At 42.6% G+C, this 12056-nt stretch overlaps 1 protein-coding gene across 1 annotated transcript in view; it reads right to left on the bottom strand.

The window, feature by feature from the left end:
• The window catches only part of Unc79 (unc-79 homolog, NALCN channel complex subunit), a 200749-nt gene that overhangs the window by 102706 nt on the left and 85987 nt on the right, over positions 1-12056 (bottom strand). Inside the window, exons 18-19 of the mRNA XM_051150825.1 lie at positions 11540-11761; positions 7399-7626 (exon numbers count right to left, since the gene is read on the bottom strand). Of these exons, the coding sequence (XP_051006782.1) occupies positions 7399-7626; positions 11540-11761 (450 nt within the window). The remainder of the gene's footprint in view (positions 1-7398; positions 7627-11539; positions 11762-12056) is intronic.

Here is a 12056-nt window from a genome sequence, read left to right as displayed (position 1 = left end):
GGCGAGACCCTACCTCAGAAGGTTCCTGCACCCATATGTACATCCATCCTATCAAGAGATGTACATCAGTGGCCAATGAAACATTTGCTTTCATTTGAAATAGATGCAGGGAAATAAAACACAGAAAGCATTGTCTGGTCTTCTTAGGCAGCTTTCTTTAGTCCCAGAAGTCAGTATCCCACTCGCAATGCATTTATGAAGTGATGACTTCAGACATGATGCCGATTCTGGTTAACTGGACAAATCAATGCTTTAAGCGCAAGAAGTTGCTCTAACATGTGAGTTCAGAGGAGCAAAGAGGTACAATTCAAGTGTCTATTAACAGACAGATGGCTCAACAAAATGTCTGTCCACACAATGGCTTGTTAATCAGATACTGGTGCGTGCTTCAGAGGAAGCGTGAGAACACGATGCTAGGTGAGATATGCCAGTCACGAGGGACAAATCCTGTAGGCACTCACTCACATACCTACAGTAGTCAGGGTTATAGAAATGGATGCTAGAAGCTGAGGAGGTAGAATTGGGCAATCACTGTTAAAAATCCTGGAGATTCTCTGGTAGGATTTTGGGGTAACTTATGTGTACTATCATATCATCTGCAAACAGAGATACTTCGACTTCCCCCTTTCTAATGTATATCCCCTTGATCTCCTTTAGCTGTCTTATTGCTCTAGCTAGGACTTCAAGTGCTACACTGAAGAAATACAGAGAGAGTTGGCAGCCTTGTCTTGTCCCTGATTTTAGAGGAATTGCTTTAAGTTTCTCTCTGTTTAATTTGATGTTGGCTACTGGCTTGCTGTATATAGCCTTTATTGTTTTTTAGGTATGTGCTTTGTATGCCTGATCTCTCCAAGACTTTTAACGTGAAGGGGTATTGGATTTTGTCAAAGGCTTTTCCAGCATCTAACGAGATGATCACATGGGTTTTTTCTTTCAGTTTGTTTATATGGTGGATTACACTGATGGCTTTTAATATGTTGAACCATCCCTGCATCCCTGGGATGAAGCCTAGTCAATCAGGGTAGATGATATATTTGATGTGTTCTTGGATTCAGTTTTTAAGTATTTTATTGAGCGTTTTTGCATGAATGTTCATAATGGAAATTGGTCTGAAGCACTCTTTCTTTGTTGGGACTTTGTGTGGTTTAGGTATCAGGGTGACTGTGACCTCATAGAAGGAGTCTGGCAATGGTCCTTCTCTTTCTATTTTGTGGAATAGTTTGAGGAGTATTGATATTTGCTCTTCTTGAAGTATCTAGTAGAATTTTGTACTGGCCATCTGCCCCTGTGCTTTTTTGGAGTCTTTTAATGGTTGCTTCTATTTCTTTAGAGGTTATAGGACTATTTAAATTGTTTGCCTATCTCAATTTAACTTTGGTAAGTGGGCTCTACCAAGAAAATCATCCATTTCGTATAGATTTTCCAATTTTTTGGAGTATAGGATTTTGAAGTAAGATCTAATGATTCTTTGGCTTTCCTCAATATCTGTTGTAATGCTCCCCTTTTCATTTTTGATTTTGATAATTTGGATATTGTCTCACTGCCTTTTACTTTGTTTGGCTAAGGGTTTGTCTCTTTTGTTCATTTTCTCAAAAGGATATCAGAAGATGGAAAGATCTCCCATGTTCATGGATCAGTAGGATTAAATAGTAAAAATGGCCATCTTACCAAAAGCAATCTATAGGTTTAATGCAATTCCCATCAAAATTCCAACACAGGGGCTGGAGAGATAGTTCAAAGGTTAAGAGCCTTGTCTGCTCTTCCAAAGGTACTGAGCTCAGTTCCCAACAACCACACAGTGGCTCATAAAAATCTATAATGAGATCTGGTACTCTCTTCTGGTGTGCAGGCAGAATACTGTATATATAATAAATAAATAAATAAATATTTTAAAACAAAATTCCAACACAATTCTTTGCAGACCTTGAAAGAACAATACTCAACTTCATATGGAAAAACAAACAAACAAACAAAAAAACCAGAATAGCTAAAACAATCCTGTATAATAAAAGAACTTCTGGAGGTATCTCCATCCCTGATCTCAAGCTGTACCAAAGAGCAATAGTAATTAAAACCACATGGTGTTGGCATTGAAACCAACAGGTTGATCAATGAAATCAAATCCAAGATTCAGAAATAAACCCACACATCCGCAGAAACTTGATTTTTGAGAAAGAAGCCAAAACCATACAATGGGGAGGGGAAAGCATCTTCAACAAATGGTGCTGGTCTAACTGGAACTCTGTATGTAGAAGAATGCAAAAAGATCCATATTTATCCTCCTGCACAAAACTCAAGTCCAAGTAAATCAAAGACTGCAACATAAAACCCGATACATCAAATCTAATGGAAGAGATAGCGGGGAGTAGCCTTTGGCACAGGAGACAACTTCCTGAACAGAACGGCAACAGCTCAGACACGAAGATCAACAATTAATAAAGAGGACCTCATGAAACTGAAAAGTTTCTGCAAGACAAAGGACACTGTCAGCAGGACTAAACAGCAGCCTATAGAACGGGAAAAGATATCACCAACCCTACATCCAACAGAGGCATAATATCCAAAATATATAAAGAACAAGAAATTAGACACCAACAAACCAAAGTAATCCAATTTAAAAATGGGCTACAGCGCTAAACAGAGAATTCTCAACAGAGGAATGGTGAATGGCCAAGAAGCACTTAAAGAAATGGTCAACATTCTTAGTCATCAAGGAAATGCAAATCAAAACAACCCTAAGATTCCATCTTACACCTATCAGGATGGCTATGATCAAAAACTCAACCAACAGCACATGCTGGCGAGGCTGTGGGAGTGCAAATTTGTACAACTGCTATGGAAATCTGCCAGTTTTTCCAGAAAAGTAGAAATAGCTCTACCTTAAGACCCAGCTATATAACTCCTGGGAATATACCCAAAGGTTGCTCCACCACATTCATAGCAGCTTTGTCCATAATAGCAAGAATCTGGAAACAACCTAGATGTCCCTCAACTGAAGAATGGATAAAGAAACTGTGGTACATTTACACAATGGAATACTACTCAGCTATTAAAAACAAAGACACCATGCAATTTGCAGGCAACTAGAAAAGATCATCCCGAATGAGGTAACCCAAACAAAACCAACATGCATGGTATATACTCATTTATAAGTGGATATTAACCATAAAGAACAAGATGACCATGCTATAATTCACAGACCCAAAGAAGCTAAGTTACAAGGAGGGCCCAAGAGAGGAAGCTTGAATCTCACTCAAAAATGGGAAATAAAATAGGTATTGGAGGTGGATGGAGGGAGGGAATTGGGTAAGAGAGGGGTACGAGAGGAGCAGGGGTGAGGAGTAGGAATAGGGAGAGCAAAGGAAAGAGGACGAAATGAGCGAACATTGTAGGTGGGGGGCATCTCTGGGATTTGCCAGAGACCTAGGATAGGAGAGGCCCCAGGAAGTGTATAGGGGTCACCCTAGCTGAGACTCCTAGCACAAGGTATGGCTATTATTTAAATATCTAATCTCTAGCTATTCTTTGTCTTTCCTTTCCCACTTTTATCTTTTTTTTAGATGTATATTTTAATTATTATAATTTATTCACATTACATCCCGACTGCCACCCCCTCCCTCTTCTCTTCCCATTCCTACCCTCCCTTCCTCTTCTGCCTGTTCCCCTCCCCTAAACCTCTGATAGGGGAGCCCTCCTCTCCCAACTGTCTGGTGACAGCCTGCTCATCAGGATAGCCTGCATCCCCATCCTCTGTGTGCCCTCTAGGCCGTCTTACCAAGGGTCAGTGACCAAATCTTGGGCACCAGAGTGCATGCCAGAGGTTCAGCAACAGTCCCCGCCCAACCCCCACATGGAGACTCGACAGTCCATCAGTTACATCTGAACGGGGGTCTTGGTTCTCTGCTTGCATTGTCCTCAGCTAGAGCATCAGTTTGTGCAGACCTCCCTGGGTCTAGATCCACAGGCCTTGTGCCCAGTTTTATCTTTAAATATCCTCTTTAGAAATTATCCTTCTGGCCAATACTTTAACAAACAATGGTGTGTTTTGGTTTGGTTTTGGTTTTTTGAGACAGGGTTTCTCTGTGTAGCCTTGGCTGTCCTGAACTCACTTTGTAGACCAGGCTGGCCTCGAACTCACAGTGATCTACCTGCCTCTGCCTCCCGAGTGCTGGGATTAAAGGCGTGCGCCACCACCACTGCCCAGCTACAAACAATGTTTTAAAGAAAATTATTTGTCAGCCAATTCGAAACAAATAGATAAAGACTGGTGGGATAAAGGACACTGGAAAGGAAGTAGTGCTAACTAAGCAGCTGACAGTGGGGAGCTAGGAGTCAGACAGATCATGGAAGGCAGAGATAGAAAGAGAGGCCACAGTGGATAATAAAGATGAGAAACTTCTGGCTTCTTCCTACTCCTGACCAGAGACAAAGGTCTAAAGGTCTGGTGGGCTCCTTTGCCTGCAGTGGGGCTCCCTACTGTGGACAAGTTAGGCAAGTTCAAGGCCTGATGGTGACATATTTAAGCCAAAGTTTTGGGCTTTCCTGTCTTTGTTCAAATTGACTAACCCTATTATTAGGATAGGAAAATCCCTCAAAGACCCTTAAAATCCCAGCCCTCTACTTGATCTATGTATGCCTTGGGATCCCTCTCTCTCTCTCTCTCTCTCTCTCTCTCTCTCTCTCTCTCTCTCTGTGTGTGTGTGTGTGTATGTGTGTGTGTGTGTGTGTGTGTGTGTGTGTGTGTGTGTGTGTTGTGTTTTCTCACCTCTAACATAAGCCTGTCTCTTTCTTTACCTGCTGGTTCTGTTTCCTGTGTCTGAGATTTCCCCTGCTGTTACTCTCTGCACTGGAGAATTTTTCTGCCCTTTAAATCTTTAACTGGCAGAGAAAATGAACTCAGTCAAGGTCTCTGGAAAAATACCTTTGCCAGCTTCACAGCTTTACTGAGGCTGGCCCTGTTCCTAGGCCACCTAGAAACAGGACAGCCAGTCACGTTGTACAGTGAGTTTTATGTAGACAGTTGCCTGCTGTTTGCCATTTGTCTTACAAGCACCTGTAATCCACAAATCTGATACTGTGACAGGACTAGCAGAACCTGCCTTGCAAACTAGCCTTCTGCCAGCCCATCCTTCCTGTTTCCATTTCACTGTGTCCTCCCCATGATCTGGGAAGAGGATTAAGAGACCTAAGGTGCCCAGTACAGGCAGCAGAGAGCATGTTTCAGAACAGACATCTCAAGAGCATCTCTTCCAGTTGAATGTCAAAGAAAGGCAGAATCCTTGGCTTCATCTCCACATGTATCTTAAGGATTCAACCATCGCGAGAAGCATTAGAGACAGGAAGGATTGTTCGGGGTGGCTCGGTTCCTCTGCATTTGTGCTTGATTTCCCTCTTTGTCTTAGATGATCCAAACCTGCTAGGAAGACAGTGAAGGACAGCTCTGTGCCGAGGATCACATAGATACTTCCTCAGGTGACTCTGTTCTCATACGGTAAAGGCTCTGCCTTCCTTCCCTGGTCACCACCATCCCCAAGGGCACAGAGGACCCTCTGATTGCAGGATCAATACTGACACTCAGTGTTCCATCCTGTTGGGCCCTGTCTCCTGCCTTGGTTTCTTTGTTTTCATGCCCCTCAGTTTTTCTGTCACATCTCTAGTTTCTTTTGAAGATTCACCTCTGGTCATCTCTTCCTCTCTTTTTCCCCCTCTCTTAATAATTCTGTTTTTCTCCAGAATTTGAGTACATTGCTTCAAAGCATTTATTTCTTTCCAATCTTTCTCTTTAAGGATCACAGAAGTGTGTTCCCTGTAAGCCTTGTTGAGATTGTGCCTGCTGTGATACTGAGGTGGGATCAGGTGGACTCTTTGAGAGATGATAAAAGCCCATCTATCATTTCGGCAGAAATTCCCTATGTCTGAATTATTTTCTGCCATCTTCTTGTCGTTGGCTTCACTGCACATATAAACTCAGGGCTCATCTTTGCTCATGGTCCCATCACATCCATCACATCCTGACACTAGTTGCAAGCTCCCTCCTCTATGTCCCCATGTCCCCATGGCCACTTTGTTCTTATCTTGATGCAACACTTGTTATACTGACTTGTGGTTTTCCATTTACTTAAGTATGCTCCCAATTAGACTCAGCGTTTTGGTTTTGTTTGTTTGTTTGTTTTCAGTGCCGGAACTAGAACTCGGGGCTTTGTGCACACTAGCAGACACTCTACCGCTGAGCTATACCTCCAGACAGACCCAAGAGTTCTTGGCTTCAGTTTCTATTTCCTCACCATCTGTTCCTGTGGCTGGCTTTATTTTGGTTTTGATTTGGTTGTTTTTCAATTAAATTTTATTATATGCCGACAAGTTGACAAGAATGAACCTGGAAAAACATCACACTATGGTAATGAATAAGGCACAGCAAGCAAATGTAAGCTTTTTTCACTTACATGAGGGATCGAAAACACCTGAGCTCAGAGCGGCAGACAACAGGCAATAGTTAGAACAGTGGGGGATGGAGAGACAATTTTATGGTAAGTTAGAACAAGGGGGGATGGAGAGACAATTTTATGGTAAGTATCCAATGGCTGTGTTAAAAGACATAATATTATATTAAGACAGGACTAATGAGCTCAACAGTCTGCAGCTAGAGGCATACTTATTGCTTTATGTGATACTTGAGAAAGTGTTGGGGTTTTTTTTGTTTTGTTTTGTTTTCTTTTGTTTTTAGAGAAGTATCTTTTGACCCTAAACAATTAGGAAAAATAAAAACCAGAGGAAGGCAGGTGGTAGCTCAGATAATTCAGCAATTCAGCTTTATCTACCTTTGATAGCCGGAAGGTACTTTCGGTATATGTATGTCCTTTAAATGTGCTATCAGAAAACAGCTAACGTAAGGAGTCACTGAAGTGTGGCACATGCCAGCTGTCAATTCTTTACGTGATTCTCCCCAAAAGCAAAACATGAACATAGCCAGAAAGGGGAATGAATGGGTTTTCTTCATTGTTGATGAAGAAGGTGAGCTCCTTGCCTCAGTATCCACACACAAGCTACTTACTATTTACCTGCATAATGTACTATGTTCAATATTATTTAAACTTAATTTAAAAATACCTGAGTGAGAAAAGTCCTTTAGGGATACCAGTAATGCTCTGTGCTCATGAAAACTCTGTGAATGGAGCTGCAGACACAGAGCTCAAGCCACTTACAAGCATCCTGTATCCCGCGGCTCCATCTCCTATCCTAGATAAGATACTCTCTCTCTCTCTCTCTCTCTCTCTCTCTCTCTCTCTCTCTCTCTCTCTCTCTCTCTCTCTCTCTCTCTCTCTCTCTCTCTCTCTCTCTCTCTCCCCAATGGCACCAGTTTTGTTAACCATGAGCCATCTCGTTCCTTCAGTGGCTTACCACCAGCCGGCTTTCTTCTTTGGGAGCTAATCTCTCCAGGAGTTCACAAGCAAGCTGGTAGCAGAGGATGCTGGACTGACATAAGCTACACTCCTTTGCTTTCTTGTCCTTCTGGCAGCTGTGGGAGCCCCCCCAAGGGGCCTGGAAGACATTGTTTATGATGGAAATAATGTCCTTCGACAAACTGTGCTCTAAACCCATTGTGATGCCGTCATCTTGTAACTCCATCTGAAAGACACACAAAAGGGCATAGAGAAAGAGAGAGGGGAAGGAAGAAAAAGAAGACAGAGTTTGGTCCTTTATCCAACATTCCATTGGCATAGTACTTGTTGATAATTAAGATATTAAACAACAACACAGGCTTAAAAGCCACAAAGACATACTGCTTTCTAGCATCCATCTAAAACTAATATAAAGACAACATAAAGTATACAGATTATCCTTAAAAACATATGTAACATTAAGAGAGGTTTTTATTTGTTTGTTTAGTTTAGTTTAGTATTTTTTGAGACAGGGTCTCTCTGTGTAGCCCTGGCTGTCCTGGACTCGCTCTGTAGACCAGGCTGGCCTCAAACACAGAGGTCAGCCTACCTCTGCTTCCCAAGTGCTAGGATTAAAGGTGTGCATCACCACACCCAGCTCTAAGAGACATTTCAATAAGCTTATCATTTTGTGTGATTTTACACATTTAAAAAAATGTTGTCTTACCTATTGTCCAGACCTTAGTTTCTAAGTACTATTATACAACAAAAGGCACCAGGGTTCCTTGGAGAAGTAGTTAATTTCAGAGTTGAGACAGAGAAGGGACTGGGAAATCTCATGCTGCCAGAAAGTAAGGAACTATCCTACAGGAATGTGGAAGGCTAGGAGTGTAGCTCAGTGGTGGAGTGCATACCTCCAAATGTGCAAGACCTCAGGTTTGAGTCCCAGTACCACAAACAAGAAAGAAAGAAAATAATACAAACGTGTTAAAAGAATAGGCCAGGGGGTGAAGAAGTGGCTAAGAGGTTAGGAGCACTGGCTGCTCTTCCCAAGTACCCCAGTTCGATTCCCAGCACCCACATGACAGCTCACAAGTGTATGTAACTCCAGTTCCAGGGGATCTGATATCCTCACAAAGACACAAACACCAATGCACATAAAAATGAAACAATAAACAAAAAAAGGTTTTATTTTAGCCAGGCGTGGTGGCACATGCCTTTAATCCCAGCACTAGGGAGGAAGAGGCAAGCAGATCTCTGTGAGTTCTAGGCCAGCCTGGTCTACAAAGAGAGTTCCAGAACAGCTACGGTTACACAAAGAGATCCTGTCTAAAAAAAAAGAACAGGCTAGGCAGTGGTGGCACATCCCTTTAATCCCAGCATCCAGGAAGCAGTTGCAAGTGGATCTCTATAAGTTTGAGGGCATCCTGGTCTACAGAGCAAGTTCCAAGACCGTCAAGACTACCCAGAGAGATGCTGTCTCAGAAAAAAAAAAAAAAAGCATAGAGTCATTTTAAAGGAGTCCCCTCTAGCCAAACATGGAGTAGCCTGGGCAGCAGAATAAATAATCATAGCAGCAGATTATATGAACCCACAGGCACAGGAATAATCAGTAGAACATAAGCAGCAGAGAAGAAACTATGGCTCCTCTAGTGGGACACTACACACCAGCAAGGACAGGAAAAAGGGACAGACTTGGAATATTATAATTTGGAAGCCATTGCAATAGTAATTGATCAAGTCATAAACTATCCATTGGGCTAAAGCACGTAGTTGAGAGTCTAAGAAGAAACAAGAGTTCATTTACACGGGTTACAGACTAATTACAGAAGGTAAAGCGGAGGCAGACACCAAAATCCATGCATGTTCGAGTCTCTTACAGGAAATGCACAGGATGTATACACAACAGTATCTACATATAACATGCATATGTACACCTCCTGGACTGTAGCTCATCTCTCTGTTAAGTGTTGTATGCACAGCTGCTTTGCTGCATGGCTTACATAAGGAGAGGAAGATAAGTCTGTGCATATTCAGAAACGATGCAATGATCTTTCCCAACTGTTTTTGTCCTTGATTGTGGCTGGATCGTGGATGTTTAGCCCCCAGGGGTGGGAGGGGTGGGAGGGGAGGTACAATGCAGCACTATCCTAACTTACTAGTGGAGAAACTGGTAGAGATCACACTAACCAAACTCATCAGTACATCTATGTCTCTTGGGTTTGTGTTTAAATGTGTGTATATGTGTCAGGGGCAGGACACTCAGTACACCTGGAGGCCACAAGAGGGGACTGGGTCCCCTGAAGCCTGATGTGGGTGCCAGGAACTGAGCTCAGGTCCTCTGGGAAAGCAGCAAATGCTCCTAAGTGTAGAACCATTTCTCTAGGCCCCTGCCTCAATACAATAAATAAAGAAGATACAATATCATGTGTGTGTGCTCCCTGCCAAAAAAAAAATGTATGGCTCAAATCCATTCATATGGAAAATTAAAACAAATTATATTTGGAATACATTCTACAAAATAATTGGACTCCATTATCAAAAGAAATCAGGGAAAGGAATGATCATGCCTGGGGAACTGATCTAGCCAATGCTGAAGGGCTGGGGACACTGCTCAGTGGGACAGCGCCTGCCTAGCTGTGTGAAGAGCTCTAACTGCCATCATGAGCATCACAGGGGTTAAAAGTCCCCATGTCTCCAAGCACAGTGGCACCTGCCTGCAATGTCAACACTTGAGAGGATGGGACAGGAGCCCTGCTGCAAGTTCAAGGTCAGTCTGGTGTACATAGTGAGTACTAAGCCAGCAGAGAGAGGAGAGAGGGAGAGAGAGAAGGAGAGAGGGGGGGGGGCGGAGACTAGAAAACAGAATAAATAACTGCGTTAAGTAATCTTGGAATAAAAAACAGGCTCTGGGAAGTAGAGAGATGGCTTGGTGGTTGGGCTCACTGGCTGCTCTTCCAGAGGACCCAGCTTTGAATCCCAGTACATGGTGGGGCAGAGCCATCTGTAACTCCAGTCCCAAGGAATCTGATGCCTTATTTTGGCCTTCATAGGAACCAGGCACACAATTGCAGGCAAAATCCTCTACACAGAAATAGATGATAGATAGATAGATAGATAGATAGATAGATAGATAGAGACATACATAGAATTAAAAAAAATTTTAATTAGGCTGAGTTTATATTTGGTTTGTTTGTTCGTTGGTTTGTTTGTAACATCGTTTCTCTGTGTATCCCTGGCTGCCCTAGACTCACTTTGTAGACCAGGCTGGCCTTGAACTCATCCATCTGCCTTTGCCTCCATGACTGCTGGGATTAAAGGCATGTACCACCACACGGGCCTTATTTTTGTTTTGCTATAAATATGACATTTATATTAACTTAAATAATCCACAAGGGAGATAATAATACTTTGTGACTTTGACAATGTGGCTACATAAGAAAGTGTAATTTAAAAATATACTCTGAATTGGGTAGAGATGGATATCATGTTTGCAAGTTACTGTCAAAACAATTCATTAAGAAAACAGGAGCCAGAGACATCTGAAAAGCTATAGAGAGAGTGGTAGGGGAATCTTTGGACTATTCTTGCAATTTTCTGCAAGTCCAAAATAATTTTATTTTTTATTTTGGTTTTTGGTTTTTCAAGACAGGAGCCCTGGCTGTCCTGGACTTGCTTTATAGACTAGGCTGGCCTCAAACTCACAGAGATTCACCTGCCTCTGCCTCCCATCTGAGTTCTGGGATCAAGATTTCAAACTTGTAAATTACAAAGAAATGTGCTCCTTATGAGAGCCTTTTCAGCTTTCAAAACTCCCTTCAGAAATCAGTTTATAAAACATACCCAAACTATCCCCATCGCCACAAAAGTGTGCTGTCACCCTCCCAACAATGGCAGTAGGCAGTTCTTTTATCCAATTTACTCAACCAGAAAAAGATCTCTAAAATTCATGTCACTTTTCACATGCCAGTGACACTGCAGAGAGTTACACGTCATTTTTTTTTACACTCCTTAAGAGATTCCCAAGGAGCTTGCAGAAGTCTTAAGTGATGCTGCCCCATGCCAGCGAGAGCAAAGAGGCCCACGCACTAGACGGCATCACCAGGCAAGGGTCCTCTATGCCCAACCTGGGAACTAAAGGAATCTCATGCTTCCACTACCTGTTTTAGGAGAAGGTCAAACATGAGGATGAAACAATTTAGATTCATGTCATCATCTTCACAATCAAAATCAATAGTCCTTCCTCCTGGGTGTCCAAAATTCTTGAAAGGGCTACGAAATGGACTACGCATGGGACTCCGGAAAGGACTCTGGAAAGGACTATGAAACGGACTCAACATATTGTGCTGACCTCGGCGACCAGGATCAGAGGCGACACTCACCTGGAAGAAAACACACCAGCAAAGGCAAATGACCTCATGATGGCTCCAAAGGCTCTATATGTGTCATCTGAGGTGTCTGAGGACCCTAGGGAAGGCACTGCCTTCTGTCAAAGTGGACTCCCACGGGCATCTGTACCTCCGGACGTGATATTACCACACAGTGTATAAATAAGGCAGGAAAGCATCCACCTTTTCCTCCTAGCTGTGTCAATAATGAAGGTGCCTGCCATCACTTTCATCCCATCAAATGCTGCCATAATAAACTACAGTAGCTAGCTTTCTGCAAACAGGTTGA

Source organism: Acomys russatus, chromosome 1 (assembly GCF_903995435.1).
Source record: "Acomys russatus chromosome 1, mAcoRus1.1, whole genome shotgun sequence".
Lineage (NCBI taxonomy): Eukaryota > Metazoa > Chordata > Mammalia > Rodentia > Muridae > Acomys > Acomys russatus.
This window is presented reverse-complemented; position numbering and strand designations above follow the sequence as displayed.